Below are 18,915 nucleotides of genomic sequence, written 5' to 3'. Positions count from 1 at the left end.
GGAGGGAGGGCGGGGGAGGGGGGGTAGAGAGAAGCAGGAGGGGAGCCACGGTCATATCCTCATCTTACTTTTCTGACAGCGGTTCGTGGTCCAGCAGCGGTAGTTGTACTCGTTGTTGATGGTGGTCTTCTCGCACAGCGGCTTCTCCTCCATCGTCCCCGGGCACAGGTCCCCACACTCCTTTGGGGGTTTATTCCCCACGATGTAGTTATTGGACACGGCATCCAGGATTAGGGACCAGTCCACCGTGGAGAGGTAGCAGAGGTCAGCATTCTTCTCGATCCGGATGGCCCCACGGGTAATGTTTCGCAGGTTGTAGAGCCCAATATCCTTGAGGTTGGTCATCTCGAAGATGACCAGGGCGTAGTTGTAGAAGAGCTTCCAGCCACGGATGACTGTGAGGTTGGGGAAGAGGTCGCCGAGGCTCTCGAGGCCGGCCACGCGGAACAGCAGCAGGTACTCAGTGATGACCGTGAGCTTGGGGAAGCGGTAGCTGCGGTAGTCCTCAGCCTTGGAAATGAGCAGGATGTGGAGGTAGCCCTCGATCACCGTGCAGTTCTCCAGTCGCTTCAGCTGCTGGTAGTCGTTGCGGATGTCGATGCCTGGCCCACAGACTGCAGGGAGACAAGAGGGGAGGGCGGGACAGGTCTCAGTTACAAGGAAACCACTTTTTAAAAACTATTTCCCAACCCACAACATGACCAGTTTCCAGGAAACCTATATTATTATTAAAGAAATAAGACCCCATTCTTTACTGCTGACTGCCTTAGGAGAGGCTGCAGGTGGGCTATCTGGGGAGCTCAGCAGCCAGCTGTCCTTTGGGAAGTGCCCAGTCTGGGCCAGATGCCGTGCAACAAGCTCAATGCCGCGGGAGATGCCATCCCCATCCCACCGATGTGCAAACCACAGCTTAAAGCCCAGGGCCGCACAGGAGCACAGGGAAGGGTCAAGGTTGCAACCCAGTCCTGACTGCACAGCTGCCAGGCTGCACATTCCCCGCCCCTGCTGCAGAGCGCCAGTGCCCTGCACCTGAACACAGAGCTCAGCAGCCAAGGGACAACAACTCACTCCTGCAGCCAGCCTCAAGGACACCATGCAGTATACACTGGAGAACAGTCACTGTGACCTGGAAGGTAGGGACCCCAAGAAGCACGCTCCCATGTTTCCTACCACATTTGACGTGGGCAGGTGGCCTTGGGCTCTCCCCAACACTGCATGAGTGTAGATAGAAAGGCTAACTTAGCAGCAAGATAAGAATATGTGATTTATATGAATAAAAGAGGTATCCAATTCCAACTTTAATGAAGTATTTTCTTAATCAAGAAAGTATGCTTCCTGCAGAAAGGTTAGGTAACAGATAGCAAAAAGATAGTAAAAATCATCAGTAATCCCAACATCCAAAGATATCACTACCTATGCCAATTATCCTTTCTCTATAATTTAAGGTAAAGGAAATCAGACAATAATATAATGTTTTCAAACATACTTCCTTCATTTCATATGAACGTTTTACCAAGTCATTGCCTTACTACATCATCATTCTAAGAAGGAGACAGTAATTCTAGGATATGAATATGCACCACGAGTTCTTTTCTTTTTAAACCAATCCCCTATTGTTGGATATTTAGGTTATCTCCATATTTTCACATCATAAACAACACTGCAGTGGACGTTCTCTGCAGATATTCAAAACTGTTTTCTTAGGATAAATCCCTAGAAGTAGAATTGCTGGGCCAAGGCATTTGCAGATTTTAAAGGCTTTTGATAAAACAGCCTCAATACTGGAAACTTTTTTTTATAATTCTAGACATACACACAAAGAAAAACCCTTGGTTACCATCCTCTCTTAAAACTTAATCATTCCCAAACCTTCCATTACAGCTTCTCAAAGTGATGTTTTCTGATTGATATAATTTGTTAATTTGCGAAGCACCCAACATGCATGGCACTGCAGGAGATGCAGATGCAAAGAAACCGCAGAGGAGGCTCGTGGTGGAGGCGGGAGCTGAGACCTGTGATAAACAACTGTCAGGCGAAGCAGGAGGTGGTTGGTGTGTGCAGACTGCAGACCCACTCTAGATGTGAGTGGAACTAAGCAAGGCAGACGGGAGTAGCCTTGGAGCTTCCTGCAGAGAGATGGTCCTTTGTATCACAGCACCAAGGGGCACTGCACACACACCAGCTCCTGAGGGATAGGTGGGATTTAAAACTGGGTGTAACATTCCAAAGGCCAGAGAAAAGGCAGAACAAGATACATTCAAGCGGCCAATCTGATGGCCAGGGGTGCAGAGGAGAGCAGAAGTGAGTCCAGCAGAGCTCAAGTCATAAAGGATCACAGGTGGGGACGGGGACGTTCATCTCAGGAACGAGGCCCCTCTCAAGACTCTTGGGTGAGAGAGAAGGCTAAGCAAGGTGTTTTGTTTTTGTTTTTGTTTTTGAAGAAGTAATCTGGTGATCAAGCACAAGACAGAATCAGAGCAGAGTAGATGTGGGAAAAGGGAAGAGAGTCCAGTGGGGGTTACAGCCACAGGCAGAAACCGGACAGAGGCAGTGGGAGAGGGGGAAGTGGGGAGACCCTGGGCTGAGAAGAGGCAACGTGTGAGAACCTAGAACTGGAAACTTCATTTGGCCCAATTTCCTCCTTTTACTGATGAGAAAATGAAGCCTCTCAGACAGAGAAGAGCCCGGGAGAAACAAGTACTATGAGAACATCCACAGTCAGCCAAGAGGTTGTGCTGGAAGCTCTGGATGCATCAGTGTGCTTCATTTCCTGTGATGCTCTCAACAGTACCTCACATTATGTAATCCCATCACCAGCTGTAAGGTGAGGAATTCGATTTGAGGAGTCAAGTAGTTCACATAAGGTCACATACACAACACACCAGCCCCTTCACAGCCAAACCTGACATAGTTTTTGGACAGTCCCATCTCTTAACATCTTCACCAACTGGTTACCTCCAACCCACTCCAACTAACCTTCTGCCCTGGTCATGATACCAAATAGCTTAGCAAAGCCTCCAATGTCATTATCAAAACCAAGGACAGGGCTTCCCTGGTGGCGCAGTGGTTGAGAGTCCGCCTGCCAATGCAGGGGACACGGGTTCGTGCCCTGGTCCGGGAAGGTCCCACATGCCGCGGAGTGGCTGGGCCTGTGAGCCATGGCCGCTGAGCCTGCGCGTCCGGAGCCTGTGCTCCGCGACGGGAGAGGCCACAACAGTGAATGGCCTGTGTACCGCAAAAAAAAAAAAAAGAAAGAAAAAACCAAGGACAGGGATTCTGCCAGCAACCTTCGTTTGGGCTGCAACTCTTCCCAGAGTCTCTGGCCTGCTGGCCTACTACATCACATTTTGGATTCACCAAGCCTCCACAATCACAGTCTTGGTGCTCCAGCCGGCTGTAAGGCCTGAGCCTCTGAGGAGGTAGAGCCGAGTTCAGGACATTGTTCCACCAGAGACCTCCCAGCCCCACGTAATAACAAACGGTGAAAGCTCTCTCACAGATCTCCATCTCAAAGCGAAGACCCAGCCCCATTCAATGACCAGCAAGCTACAGTGCTGGACACTCTATGCCAAACAAGTAGCAAGACAGGAACACAACCCCACCCATTAGCAGAGAGGCTGCCTAAAATCATAATAAGTTCATAGACACCCCAAAACACACCACCGGACACGGTCCCACCCACCAGAAAGACAAGATACAGCCTCATCCACCAGAACACAGGCACCAGTCTCCTCCACCAGGAAGACTACACAACCCACTGAGCCAACCTTAGCCACTGGGAGCAGACACCAAAAACAACAGGAACTATGAACCTGCAGCCTGCAGACAGGAGACCCCAAACACAGTAAGTTAAGCAAAATGAGAAGACAAAGAAATACACAGCAGATGAAGGAGCAAGGGAAAAACTCACGAGACCAAACAAATGAAAAGGAAATAGGCAATCTATCCGAAAAAGAATTCAGAGTAATGATAGTAAAGGTGATCCAAAACCTTGGAAATAGAATGGAGAAAATACAAAAAACGTTTAACAAGGACTAGAAGAACTAAAGAGCAAACAATGATGAACAACACAATAAATGAAATTAAAATTCTCTAGAAGGAATCAATAGCAGAATAACTGATGCAGAAAAATGGATACGTGAGCTGGAAGATAAAATAGTGGAAATAACTACTGCAGAACAGAATAAAGAAAAAAGAATGAAAAGAATTGAGGACAGTCTCAGAGACCTCTAGGACAACATTAAACGCACCAACATTCAAATTATAGGGGTCCCAAAGAAGAAGAGAAAAAGAAAGGGACTGAGAAAACACTTGAAGAGATTATAGTTGAAAACTTCCCTAATATGGGAAAGGAAATAGTCAATCAAGTCCAGGAAGCACAGAGAGTCCCATACAGAATAAATCCAGGAGAAACACGCCAAGACACATATTAATCAAACTATCAAAAATTAAATACAAAGAAAACATATTAAAAGCAGCAAGGAAAAAGCAACGAATAACATACAAGAGAATCCTCATAAGGTTAACAGCTAAACTTGAAGCAGAAACTCTGCAAGCCAGAAGGGAGTGGCAGGACATATTTAAAGTGATGAAAGGGTAAAACCTACAACCAAGATTACTCTACCCAGCAAGGATGTCATTCAGATTCGACAGAGAAATTAAAACATTTACAAATAAGCAAAAGCTAAGAGAATTCAGCACCACCAAACCAGCTTTACAGAAAATCCCAAAGGAAGTTCTCTAGGCAGGAAGCACAGAGACCTACAATAACAAACCCAAAACAATTAAGAAAATGGTAACAGGAACATACATATCGATAACTACCTTAAATGTAAATGGATTAAATGCTCCAACCAAAAGACATAGACTGGCTGAATGGATACAAAAACAAGACCCGTATGTATGCTGTCGACAAGACACCCACTTCAGACCTAGGGACGCATACAGACTGAAAGTGAGGGGATGGAAAAAGATATTGCATGCAAATGGAAATCAAAATAAAGCTGGAGTAGCAATTATCAGACAAAATAGACTTTAAAATAAAGATTATTAGAAGAGACAAAGAAGGACACTACATAATGATCAAGGGATCAATCCAAGAAGAAGATATAACAATTGTAAATATTTATGCACCCAACATAGGAGCACCTTAATACTTAAGGCAAATGCTAACAGCCATAAAAGGGGAAATCGACTTCCGGGTAAGATGGCGGAAGAGTAAGACGCGGAGATCACCTTCCTCCCCATGGATACACCAGAAATACAGCTACACGTGGAACAACTCCTACAGAACACATACTGAACGCTGGCAGAAGACCCCAGACCTCCCAAAAGGCAAGAAACTCCCCACATACCTGGGTAGGGCAAAGCGGAGAGATTCCCGCACAGAGGAGCGGTGCCGAGCGGCACTCACCAGCCCGAGAGGCTTGTCTGCTCGCCCGCCGGGGCGGGCGGCGCTGGAAGCTGAGGCTCGGGCTTCGGTCAGAGCGCAGGGAGAGGACTGGGGCTGGCGGCGAGAACTCAGCCTGAAGGGGGCTAATGCGCCACAGCTAGCCGGGAGGGAGTCCGGGAAAACCCTGGAGCTGCCGAAGAAGCAAGAGACTTTTTCTTCCCTCTTGGTTTCCTGGTGCGCGAGGAGAGGGGATTAAGAGCGCTGCTTAAAGGGGCTCCACAGACGGGCGCGAGTCGCGGCTGAAAGCACGGAGCCCAGAGACGGGCGTGGGACGCTGGGGCTGCTGCTGCCGCCGCCAAGAAGCCTGTGTGCGAGCGCAGGTCACTGTCCACACCGCCCTTCCGGGAGCCTGTTCAGCCCGCCACTGCCGGGGTCCCGGGATCCAGGGGCGGCTTCCCTGGGAGAACGCACGGCGCGCCTCGGGCTAGTGCAACGTCACGCCGACATCTGCCACTGCAGGCTCGCCCCGCACTCCGTGCCCCTCCCTCCCGCCCGGCCTGAGTGAGCCAGAGTCCCCGAAGAGGCTGCTCCTTTAACCCTGTCCTGTCTGAGCGAAGAACAGACGCCCTCCGGCGACCTACACGCAGAGGCGGGGCCAAATCCAAAGCTGAGACCCAGGAGCTGTGAGAACAAAGAAGAGAAAGGGAAACCTCTCCCAGCAGCCTCAGAAGCAGTGGATTAAAGCTCCACAATCAACTTGATGTACTCTGCATCTGTGGAATACATGAATAGACAACAAATCATCCCAAATTGAGGAGCCAGGAGTCAGTGCTGTGCCTCTGAGGTGGGAGAGCCAACTTCAGGACACTGGTCCACAAGAGACCTCCCAGCTCCACATAATATCAAACGGCGAAAATCTTCCAGAGATCTCCATCTCAACACCAGCACCCAGCTTCACTCAACGACCAGCAAGCTACAGTGCTGGACACCCTATGCCAAACAACTAGCAAGACAGGAACACAACACCACCCATTAGCAGAAAGGTGGCCTAAAATCATAAAAAGTCCACAGACACCCCAAAACACACCACCAGACGTGGACCTGCCCATCAGAAAGACAAGATCCAGCCTCATCCACCAGAACACAGGCACTAGTCCCCACCACCAGGAGGCCTACACAACCCACTAAACCAACCTTAGCCACTGGAGACAGACACCAAAAACAACGGGAACTACGAACCTGCAGCCTGCAAAAAGGAGACCCCAAACACAGTAACATAAGCAAAATGAGAAGACAGGAAAACACACAGCAGGAGAAGGAGCAAGATAAAAACCCACCAGACCTAACAAATGAAGAGGTAATAGGCAGTCTACCTGAAAAAGAATTCAGAATAATGATGGTAAAGATGATGCAAGATTCTATTTCCCAGATCCAAAATCTTGGAAATAGAATAGACAAAATGCAAGAAACAGTTAACAAGGACCTAGAAGAACTAAAGATGAATCAAGCATCGATTAAAAACACAATAAATGAAATAAAAAATACTCTAGATGGGATCAATAGCAGAATAACTGAGGCAGAAGAACGGATAAGTGAGGTGGAAGATAAAATAGTGGAAATAACTAATGCAGAGCAAAATAAAGAAAAAAGAATGAAAAGAATTGAGGACAGTCTCAGAGACCTCTGGGACAACATTAAACGCACCAACATTCGAATCATAGGGGTTCCAGAAGAAGAAGAGAAAAAGAAAGGGACTGAGAAAATATTTGAAGAGATTATAGTTGAAAACTTCCCTAATATGGGAAAGGAAATAGTTAATCAAGTCCAGGAGGCACAGAGAGTCCCATACAGAATAAATCCAAGGAGAAATACGCCAAGACACATATTAATCAAACTGTCAAAAATTAAACACAAAGAAATCATATTAAAAGCAGCAAGGCAAAAACAACAAATAACACACAAGGGAATCCCCATCAGGATAACAGCTGATCTCTCAGCAGAAACTCTACAAGCCAGAAGGGAGTGGCAGGACATAATTAAAGTGATGAAGGAGAAAAACCTGCAACCAAGATTACTCTACCCAGCAAGGATCTCATTCAGATTTGATGGAGAAATTAAAACGTTTACAGACAAGCAAAAGCTGAGAGAGTTCCGCACCACCAAACCAGCTTTACAACAAATGCTAAAGGAACTTCTCTAGGCAAGAAACACAACAGAAGGAAAAGACCTACAATAACGAACCCAAAACAATTAAGAAAATGGGAATAGGAACATACATATCAATAATTACCTTAAATGTAAATGGACTAAATGCTCCCACCAAAAGACACAGATTGGCTGAATGGATACAAAAACAAGACCCATATATATGCTGTCTACAAGAGACCCACTTCAGACCTAGAGACACATACAGACTGAAAGTAAGGGGATGGAAAAAGATATTCCATGCAAATGGAAACCAAAAGAAAGCTGGAGTAGCAATTCTCATATCAGACAAAATAGACTTTACAATAAAGACTACTAGAAGAGACAAAGAAGGACACTACATAATGATCAAGGGATCAATCCAAGAAGAAGATATAACAATTGTAAATATTTATGCACCAAACGTAGGAGCACCTCAATACATAAGGCAAATACTAACAGCCATAAAAGGAGAAATCGACAGTAACACAATCATAGTAGGGGACTTTAACACCCCACTTTCACCAATGGACAGATCATCCAAAATGAAAATAAATAAGGAAACACAAGCTTTAAATGATACATTAAACAAGATGGACTTAATTGATATTTATAGGACATTCCATCCAAAAACAACAGAATACACATTTTTCTCAAGTGCTCATGGAACATTCTCCAGGATAGATCATATCTTGGGTCACAAATCAAGCCTTGGTAAATTTAAGAAAATTGAAATTGTATCAAGTATCTTTTCTGACCACAATGCTATGAGACTAGATATCAATTACAGGAAAAGAGCTGTAAAAAATACAAACACATGGAGGCTAAACAATACACTACTTAATAACAAAGTGATCACTGAAGAAATCAAAGAGGAAATTAAAAAATACCTAGAAACAAATGACAATGGAGACACGACGACCCAAAACCTATGGGATGCAGCAAAAGCAGTTCTAAGAGGGAAGTTTATAGCAATACAATCCCACCTTAAGAAACAGGAAACATCTCGAAGAAACAACCTAACCTTGCACCTAAAGCAATTAGAGAAAGAAGAACAAAAACATCCCAAAGTTAGCAGAAGGAAAGAAATCATAAAAATCAGATCAGAAATAAATGAAAAAGAAATGAAGGAAACGATAGCAAAGATCCATAAAACTAAAAGCTGGTTCTTTGAGAAGATAAACAAAATTGATAAACCATTAGCCAGACTCATCAAGAAAAAAAGGGAGAAGACTCAAATCAATAGAATTAGAAATGAAAAAGGAGAAGTAACAACTGACACTGCAGAAATACAAAAGATCATGAGAGATTATTACAAGCAACTCTATGCCAATAAAATGGACAATCTGGAAGAAATGGACAAATTCTTAGAAATGCACAACCTGCCAAGACTGAATCAGGAAGAAATAGAAAATATGAACAGACCAATCACAAGCACTGAAATTGAAACTGTGATAAAAAATCTTCCAACAAACAAAAGCCCAGGTCCAGATGGCTTCACAGGCGAATTCTATCAAGCATTTAGAGAAGAGCTAACACCTATCCTTATCAAACTCTTCCAAAATATAGCAGAGGGAGGAACACTCCCAAACTCATTCTACGAGGCCACCATCACCCTGATACCAAAACCAGACAAGGATGTCACAAAGAAAGAAAACTACAGGCCAATATCACTGATGAACATAGATGCCAAAATCCTCAACAAAATACTAGCAAACAGAATCCAACAGCACATTAAAAGGATCATACACCATGATCAAGTGGGGTTTATTCCAGGAATGCAGGGATTCTTCAATATACGCAAATCAATCAACGTGATACACCATATTAACAAATTGAAGGAGAAAAACCATATGATCATCTCAATAGATGCAGAGAAAGCTTTTGACAAAATTCAACACCCATTTATGATAAAAACCCTGCAGAAAGTAGGCATAGAGGGAACTTTCCTCAACATAATAAAGGCCATATATGACAAACCCACAGCCAGCATCGTGCTCAATGGTGAAAAACTGAAACCATTTCCACTGAAATCAGGAACAAGACAAGGTTGCCCACTCTCACCACTCTTATTCAACATAGTTTTGGAAATTTTAGCCACAGCAATCAGAGAAGAAAAGGAAATAAAAGGAATCCAAATCGGAAAAGAAGAAGTAAAGCTGTCACTGTTTGCAGATGACATGATACTATACATAGAGAATCCTAAAGATGCTACCAGAAAACTACTAGAGCTAATCAATGAATTTGGTAAAGTGGCAGGATACAAAATTAATGCACAGAAATCTGTGGCATTCCTATATACTAATGATGAAAAATCTGAAAGTGAAATCAAGGAAACACTCCCATTTACCATTGCAACAAAAAGAATAAAATATCTAGGAATAAACCTACCTAAGGAGACAAAAGACCTGTATGCAGAAAATTATAAGACACTGATGAAAGAAATTAAAGATGATACAAATAGATGGAGAGATGTACCATGTTCTTGGATTGGAAGAATCAACATTGTGAAAATGACTCTACTACCCAAAGCAATCTACAGATTCAATGCAATCCCTATCAAACTACCACTGGCATTTTTCACAGAACTAGAACAAAAAATTTCACAATTTGTATGGAAACACAAAAGACCCCGAATAGCCAAAGCAATCTTGAGAACGAAAAATGGAGCTGGAGGAATCAGGCTCCCTGACTTCAGACTATACTACAAAGCTACAGTAATCAAGACAGTATGGTACTGGCACAAAAACAGAAAGATATATCAATGGAACAGGATAGAAAGCCCAGAGATAAACCCACGGACATATGGTCACCTTATCTTTGATAAAGGAGGCAGGAATGTACAGTGGAGAAAGGACAGTCTCTTCAATAAGTGGTGCTGGGAAAACTGGATAGGGACATGTAAAAGTATGAGATTAGATCACTCCCTAACACCATACACAAAAATAAGCTCAAAATGGATTAAAGACCTAAATGTAAGGCCAGAAACTATCAAACTCTTAGAGGAAAACATAGGCAGAACACTCTATGACATAAATCACAGCAAGATCCTTTTTGACCCACCTCCTAGAGAAATGGAAATAAAGACAAAAATAAACACATGGGACCTAATGAAACTTAAAAGCTTTTGCACAGCAAAGGAAACCATAAACAAGACCAAAAGACAACCCTCAGAATGGGAGAAAATATTTGCAAATGGAGCAACTGACAAAGGATTAATCTCCAAAATTTATAAGCAGCTCCTGCAGCTCAATAACAAAAAAACAAACAACCCAATCCAAAAATGGGCAGAAGACCTAAATAGACATTTCTCCACAGAACATATACAGACTGCCAACAAACACATGAAAGGATGCTCAACATCTTTACTCATTAGAGAAATGCAAATCAAAACTACAATGAGATATCATCTTACACCAGTCAGAATGGCCATCATCAAAAAATCTAGAAACAATAAATGCTGGAGAGGGTGTGGAAAAAAGGGAACCCTCTTGCACTGCTGGTGGGAATGTGAATTGGTACAGCCACTATGGAGAACGGTATGGAGGTTCCTTAAAAAACTACAAATAGAACTACCATATGACCCAGCAATCCCACTACTGGGCATATACCCTGAGAAAACCATAATTCAAAAAGAGACATGTACCAAAATGTTCATAGCAGCCCTATTTACAATAGCCCGGAGATGGAAACAACCTAAGTGTCCATCATCGGATGAATGGGTAAAGAAGATGTGGCACATATATACAATGGAATATTACTCAGCCATAAAAAGAAATGAAATTGAGCTATTTGTAATGAGGTGGATGGACCTAGAGTCTGTCATACAGAGTGAAGTAAGTCAGAAAGAGAAAGACAAATACTGTATGCTGACACATATGTATGGAATTTAAGAAAAAAAAATGTCATGAAGAACATAGGGGTAAGAAATAAAGACACAGACCTACTTGAGAATGGACTTGAGGATATGGGGAGGGGGAAGGGTAAGCTGTGACAAAGCGAAAGAGAGGCATGGATATATATACACTACCAAACGTAAGGTAGATAGATAGTGGGAAGCAGCCACAGAGCACAGGGAGATCAGCTGGGTGCTTTGTGACTGCCTGGAGGGGTGGGATGGGGAGGGCGGGAGGGAGGGAGATGCATGAGGGAAGGGATGTGGGAACAGATGTATATGTATGACTGATTCACTTTGTTATAAAGCAGAAACTAATTTAAAAAAATAAATTAAAAAAAAAAAAAAGGGGAAATCAACAGTAACACAATCATAGTAGGGGACTTTAACACCCCACTTTCACCAATGGACAGATCATCCAAAATGAAAATAAATAAGGAAACACAAGCTTTAAATGATACATTAAACAAGACAGATTTAATTGACATTTATAGGACATTCTATCCAAAACAACAGAATACACTTTCTTCTCCAGTGCTCATGGAACATTCTCCAGGATAGATCATATCTTGGGTCACAAATCAAGCCTTGGTAAATTTAAGAACACTGAAATCGTATGAAGTATCTTTCTGACTACAATGCTATGAGACTACATATCAGTAACAGGAAAAAATCTGTAAAAAATACAAACACATGGAGGCTAAACAATACACTACTAAATAACCAAGACATCACTGAAGAAATCAAAGAGGAAATCAAAAAATACCTCGACAAATGACAATGAAAACACAACGACTCAAAACCTATGGGATGCAGCAAAAGCAGTTCTAAGAGGGAAGTTTATAGCAATACAATCCTACCTCAAGAAACAAGAAACATCTCAAATAAACAACCTAACCTTACACCTAAAGCAATTAAAGAAAGAACCAAAAAAACCCAAAGTTAGCAGAAGGAAAGAAATCATAAAGATCAGATCAGAAATAAATGAAAAAGAAATGAAGGAAACAGTAGCTAAGATCAATAAAACTAAAAGTTGCTTCTTTGAGAAGATAAACAAAATTGATAAACCACTAGCCAGACTCATCAAGAAAAAAAGGGAGAAGACTCAATTCAATAGAATTAGAAATGAAAAAGGAGAAGTAACGACTGATACTGTAGAAATACAAAAGATCATGAGAGACTACTACAAGCAACTCTATGCCAATAAAATGGACAACCTGGAAGAAATGGACAAATTCGTACAAAAGCTCAACCTTCCAAGACTGAAGCAGGAAAAAATAGAAAATATATACAGACCAATCACAAACACTGAAATTGAAACTGTGACTTAAAATCTTCAAACAAACAAAAGCCCAGGTCCAGATGGCTTCACGGGCAAATTCTATCAAACATTTAGAGAAGAGCTAACCACCTATCCTTCTCAAACTCTTCCAAAATATAGCAGAGGGAGGAACACTCCCAAACTCATTCTACGAGGCCACCATCACCTTGATACCAAAACCAGGCAAGGATGTCACAAAGAAAGAAAACTACAGGCCAATATCACTGATGAACATAGATGCAAAAATCCTCAACAAAATACTAGCAAACAGAATCCAGCAGCACATTAAAAGGATCATACACCATGATCAAGTGGGGTTTATCCCAGGAATGCAAGGATTCTTCAATATATGCAAATCAATCAATGTGATAAACCATATTAACAAATTGAAGGAGAAAAACCATATGATCATCTCAATAGATGCAGAAAAAGCTTTTGACAAAATTCAACACCCATTTATGATAAAAACTCTCCAGACAAGTAGGCATAGAGGGAACCTACCTCAACATAATAAAGGCCATATATGACAAACCCACAGCCAACATGGTTCTCAACGGTGAAAAACTGAAACCATTTCCATTAAGATCAGGAACAAGACAAGGTTGCCCACTCTCACCACTATTATGCAACACAGTTTTGGAAGTTTTAGCTACAGCAATCAGAGAAGAAAAAGAAATGAAAGGAATCCAAATGGAAAAGAAGAAGTAAAACTGTCACTGTTTGCAGATGACATGATACTATACATAGAGAATCCCAAAGATGCTACCAGAAAACTACTAGAACTAATCAGTGAATTTGGTAAAGTAGCAGGATATAAAATCAATGCACAGAAATGTCTTGCATTCCTATACACTAATGATGAAAAATCTGAAAGAGAAATTAAGGAAACACTCCCATTTACCACTGCAACAAAAAGAATAAAATACCTAGGATTAACCTACCTAAGGAGAGAAAAGACCTGTATATAGAAAATTATGACACTGATGAAAGAAATTAAAGATGATACAAACAGATGGAGAGATATACCATGTTCTTGGATTGGAAGAATCAACATTGTGAAAATGACTATACTACCCAAAGCAATCTATAGATTCAATGCAATCCCTATCAAACTACCACTGGCATTTTTCACAGAACTAGAACAAAAAATTTTACAATTTGTATGGAAAAACAAAAGACCCCAAATAGCCAAAGCAATCTTGAGAAAGAAAAACGGAGCTGGAGGACTCGGGCTCCTGGACTTCAGACTATACTACAAAGCTACAGTAATCAAGACAGTATGGTACTGGCACAAAAACAGAAACATAGATCAATGGAACAGGATAGAAAGCCCAGGGATAAACCCACACACATATGGTCACCATATATTTGATAAAGGAGGCAAGAGTATACAATGGAGAAAAGACAGCCTCTTCAATAAGTGATGCTGGGAAACCAGGACAGCTACATGTAAAAGAATGAAATTAGAACACTTCCTAACACCATACACAAAAATAAACTCAAAATGGATTAAAGACCTAAATGTAAGGCCAGACACTATCAAACTCTTAGAGGAAAACATAGGCAGAACACTCTATGACATTAAATCACAGCAAGATCCTTTTTGACCCACCTCCTAGAGAAATGGAAATAAAAACAAAAATAAACAAATGGGACCTAATGAAACTTCAAAGCTTTTGCACAGCAAAGGAAACCATAAACAAGACAAAAAGACAACCTTCAGAATAGGAGAAAATATTTGCAAACAAAGCAACTGACAAAGGATTAATCTCCAAAATATACAGGCAGCTCATGCAGCACAATACCAAAAAAACAAACAACCCAATCCAAAAATGAGCAGAGATCTAAATAGACATTTCTCCAAAGAAGGTATACAGACTGCCAACAAACACATGAAAGGATGCTCAATATCACTAATCATTAGACAAATGCAAATCAAATCTACAGTGAGGTATCACCTCACACCGGTCAGAATGGCCATCATCAAAAAGTCTACAAACAGGGCTTCCCTGGTGGCACAGTGGTTGAGAGTCTGCCTGCCGATGCAGGGGACACGGGTTCGTGCCCTGGTCCGGGAAGATCCCACATGCTGCGGAGTGGCTAGGCCCGTGAGCCATGGCCACTGAGCCTGCACACCCGGAGCCTGTGCTCCGCAACGGGAGAGGCCACAACAGTGAGAGGCCCACGTACTGCCAAAAAAAAAAAAAAAAGTCTACAAACAATAAATGCTGGAGAGGGTGTGGAGAAAAGGGAACCCTCATGCACTGTTGGTGGGAATGTAAATTGATACAGCCACTATGGAAAACAGTACGGAGGTTCCTTAAAAAACTAAAACTGGAACTACCATATGACCCAGCGATCCCACTACTGGGCATATACCCTGAGAAAACCATAATTCAAAAAGAGTCACGTACCAAAATGTTCATTGCAGCTCTATTTACAATAGCCAGGACATGGAAGCAACTAAATGTCCATCGACAGATGAATGGATAAAGAAGATGGGGCACATATATACAATGGAATGTTACTCAGCCATAAAAAGAAACGAAACTATATTTTGAGCTATTTGTAATGAGGTGGATGGACCTAGAGACTGTCATACAGAGTGAAGTAGGTCAGAAAGAGAAAAACAAATACCATATACTAACACATATATATGGAATCTAAAAAAAAAAAAAAAAAAAGATGGTTCTGAAGAACCTATGGGCAGGACAGGAATAAAGAGGCAGGCGTAGAGAATGGACTTGAGGACATGGGGAGGGGGAAGGGTAAGGTTGGACGAAGTGAGATAGTGGCATGGACATATATACACTACCAAATGTAAAATAGATAGCTAGTGGGAAGCAGCCACATAGCACAGGGAGATCAGCTCGGTACTTTGTGTCCACCTAGAGGGGTGGGATAGGGAGGGTGGAAGGAAGATGCAAGAAGGAGGAGATATGGGGATATATGTTTATGTATAGCTGATTCACTTTGTGGTACAGCAGAAACTAACACACTATTGTAAAGCAATTATACTCCAATAATGATGTTAAAAAAAACAAGGGGGCTTCCCTGGTGGCCCAGTGGTTGAGAGTCCGCCTGCCGATGCAGGGGACACGGGTTCGTGCCCCGGTCCGGGAAGATCCCACATGCCACGGAGCAGCTGGGACCGTGAGCCATGGCCACTGAGCCTGCGCGTCCGGAGCCTGTGCTCCGCAACGGGAGAGGCCACAACGGTGAGAGGCCCGAGTATCGCAAAACAAACAAACAAACAAACAAACAAAAAAAGGACAGTTCGAGTCCTCATCTTACTTGACCTCTTCAGAGTCTTCTGGCCTTGCCTCCTCCTCTAGGCCCCTCTGATCCCACATACCCACTGTCCACCCTTCCTCTTCAACTTGACCTCTAAATGTCGGCCTCTGTCATTTCACGTGGGCAACAGGCTTCGTGTGCCGCCCCTACACTGGTTCATTCTCTGTGGTGTGTCATGGTCCCTGAGCTCTGAGCTCTGCAGTTGACAATCCACCTGCCTACTCCATGGCTCCACTTAGGAATCTAATAACTCATGTCCCCCACCCCCACCGCAGTCCGCCTCCCAAGCTTCCATATTTGGTCACTGACACTCCCATTCCCTGAACTGCTCATATCAAAAACCAAGGAGTCATTCCTGGTTCTCCTCTCCCCCCACACCACATGGTATCCAGTGCAGCCACACATCCTCTTGGGCCTCATGCTTATTGAAATGTCAAACAGAGAAAGGCAAACACTACGTTCTCACTTATATGCGGAATCTAAAAAAGCCAAACCCATAGAAATAGACTAGAATGGTGGTTGCCAGGGGCCAGGGGAGATGTTGGTTCAAGGGTATAAACTCCCCAATAGGACTGGAGGAGCGAATACACAGCTTGGTGACCATAATGAACAATACTGAATTATATACTTGAAAGCTGTTAAGAGAGTAGATCTTAAGCGTTAAAACCACAGATGTGCAGAAATCGTATTTTTGTGAGGGGATGGAGGTGTTAACTGACCTTATATTGGTGATCATTTTGTCATGTATACATGTATCTAATCACCACACCATACACCGTAAACTTATGTTTATGTCATATTTTAATGTCAATATCATCTCCGTAAAGCTGAGAAAAATGGTCCTCCTGGCTCCAGCTCCCAAGCCTGTGGGAATCTCAGATGTTCTTCCCACCACAGCTCTTCGACCACGCCATCCACTCCCCCCCAGGGCATGTCCACCCTCCTCAGGACCAAGCCCTGGCCTGTCTTCTCATGCTGACCACTCCCACTGCAACATCAGCTCCAGGAGGACAGGAAGTGATTTTCTATTTAGCTCACAATTCTATCTCCGGTGCCTGAAACAGCAGCTGTGCGCGGTCCACACATCATTAACACACACGCACAGCGAGTGCCTTTCTCCACATCCCCCTGTCTTCATCTACCGCTCTCACTCTGACCAGAGCCACCATCATCTCCAGCCTGGACAACAGCGACAGCCTCCCCAGAATCCAGCCCGCACCACCCAGGCCTCCTTCTACCTTTTCTCTAGCATGTTCTCACTCAGTGCACTTAGGCCCCCAAGCGCCTTCCTTCATCCCCTGCTGTCTGGGGTCCACCGCCCACCCCTCCTGTCACATGTCTGCCTCATTCCCATCATGGGACTCTGCATTCAAATGTCACCTCCTCAGAGCTTTGCCCAAACACCCTAGCTTCACCAGCACTCCCCCACTGCCTCTCCCTCCCTCATTTCTCCATTTCATTGATTTCAGAGCACTTTTCATGTCTGAAAAATGTCAATACCTGAAAGGATGTGTTTAGCTGAGCGATCACTGTCTATTACCCCCACTGAAAGCACAGGCTCTGCCCTGTTTGTTTACTGCTTTGTCTCCCAGGCCTAACGTCGGGCACACAGCAGCTGCAGTAAAGATGTGCTGCCCGACTGGGGCCAAGGAAGCCTTGTATCCTGCTTCCCACTCCTGCTCCCCTTTCCTGAGGTGAAATGGAGAGAACAAGGTCTCCATCAGGTATTTGCCCCCAGAGGACTCTCCAAATCAAGACATACGACCCAGCTTCAGCCCAATGACTCAATGAGAAAGTCTTTTTTTTTCTTTTGTACTATTTATTCCTTCCTATGCCCAGTCTAAACATTCATATTCCTTCCATGCTATTATAAATTAAGTATATTAGTTTGCTCCTAAATAGTAAACAGAAGTTTTTATAGAGGAGCACTTGGATGCTATCTATTATTGTTGTATTCATATTGATATTCATATATTGATGATACTAGCAAGTATCAGTATCAATAAATGTTTGCTATCATTTCCAATAGACCAGAAAATTCAGTACCCAGGAAAAGAGCATAAAGACACAAAACTAAAGTTTGCTGAAGTTTTCTATGGCCACCAAAACAGACACTAGGGAAGAATCCCTTTTACTCTGCCTCCTGGCTCCCCTCCATAGCCAGTATAGACCCTTCCATTCACAGAGGCCATACTACAAGGCCAGAACCAACAGCTTCTTCAACCGAAAGAGGTGCCTCCACACTGGACACTTTTTCCCCATTTATAGAAGAAAAGTAGGAAGAAACTACCCACTTATTCCTGAAGAAAAGACAAGCCCAAGCCACAAAGTGTAAGGCAGGACCCGACCGCCAGCCATTCTGGATTCCATCAGGAACACTGTCAGTCTTCGGGGTGTTTTGTGATAGGAACTGAAGAGGGAAAACCTAGTTGGACCATTAATGATAGCACAGTGCTCGGAAGGCACAAGCCACAAACAGGAAAGAGAATACAGGATGCTTCATTTGTGCCGCGAAATAATACAAGCTTTGAGGGAGGGAGTATTCCACACAGTGTAGGAAGGAAAGGCATACCCTTGCTACTACTCATTGGTGATTAAAAGGAAATTGTAAAACACCGCTTCTCCCTTTTCAAAGCAACAGAGAGCCAAAGAACTCGCAAACCTTAGAAAAGGCACTGGCATGTGAGATCGCAGACTGGCCTGTAAAGAATCATCGAAGCTCATGGAATTGAAGGCAAGCAGGAAGCAGAGGGAAAGAGCGCAGCTGGAAGGTAAGGATGGGGGCCTGGGCAGCAGCCCTGAAGTCAGTGAACAGCAACAGCAGAACCG

The 18,915-nt window shown here is 43.3% G+C and overlaps 1 protein-coding gene across 1 annotated transcript in view; it reads right to left on the bottom strand.

Annotated features, from left to right (window-relative positions):
* Window positions 1-18,915, bottom strand: part of IGF1R (insulin like growth factor 1 receptor) — a 319,543-nt gene that overhangs the window by 252,225 nt on the left and 48,403 nt on the right. The window contains exon 2 of the mRNA XM_079698796.1: window positions 69-614. Within this exon, the coding sequence (XP_079554922.1) occupies window positions 69-614 (546 nt within the window). The remainder of the gene's footprint in view (window positions 1-68; window positions 615-18,915) is intronic.

The sequence above is a fragment of the Hyperoodon ampullatus genome, assembly GCF_949752795.1.
Source record: "Hyperoodon ampullatus genome assembly, chromosome: 3".
Taxonomy (NCBI): Eukaryota; Metazoa; Chordata; class Mammalia; order Artiodactyla; family Ziphiidae; genus Hyperoodon; species Hyperoodon ampullatus.
The sequence above is the reverse complement of the archived record's forward strand: the minus strand, read 5'-3'. Positions and strand labels throughout refer to the sequence as shown.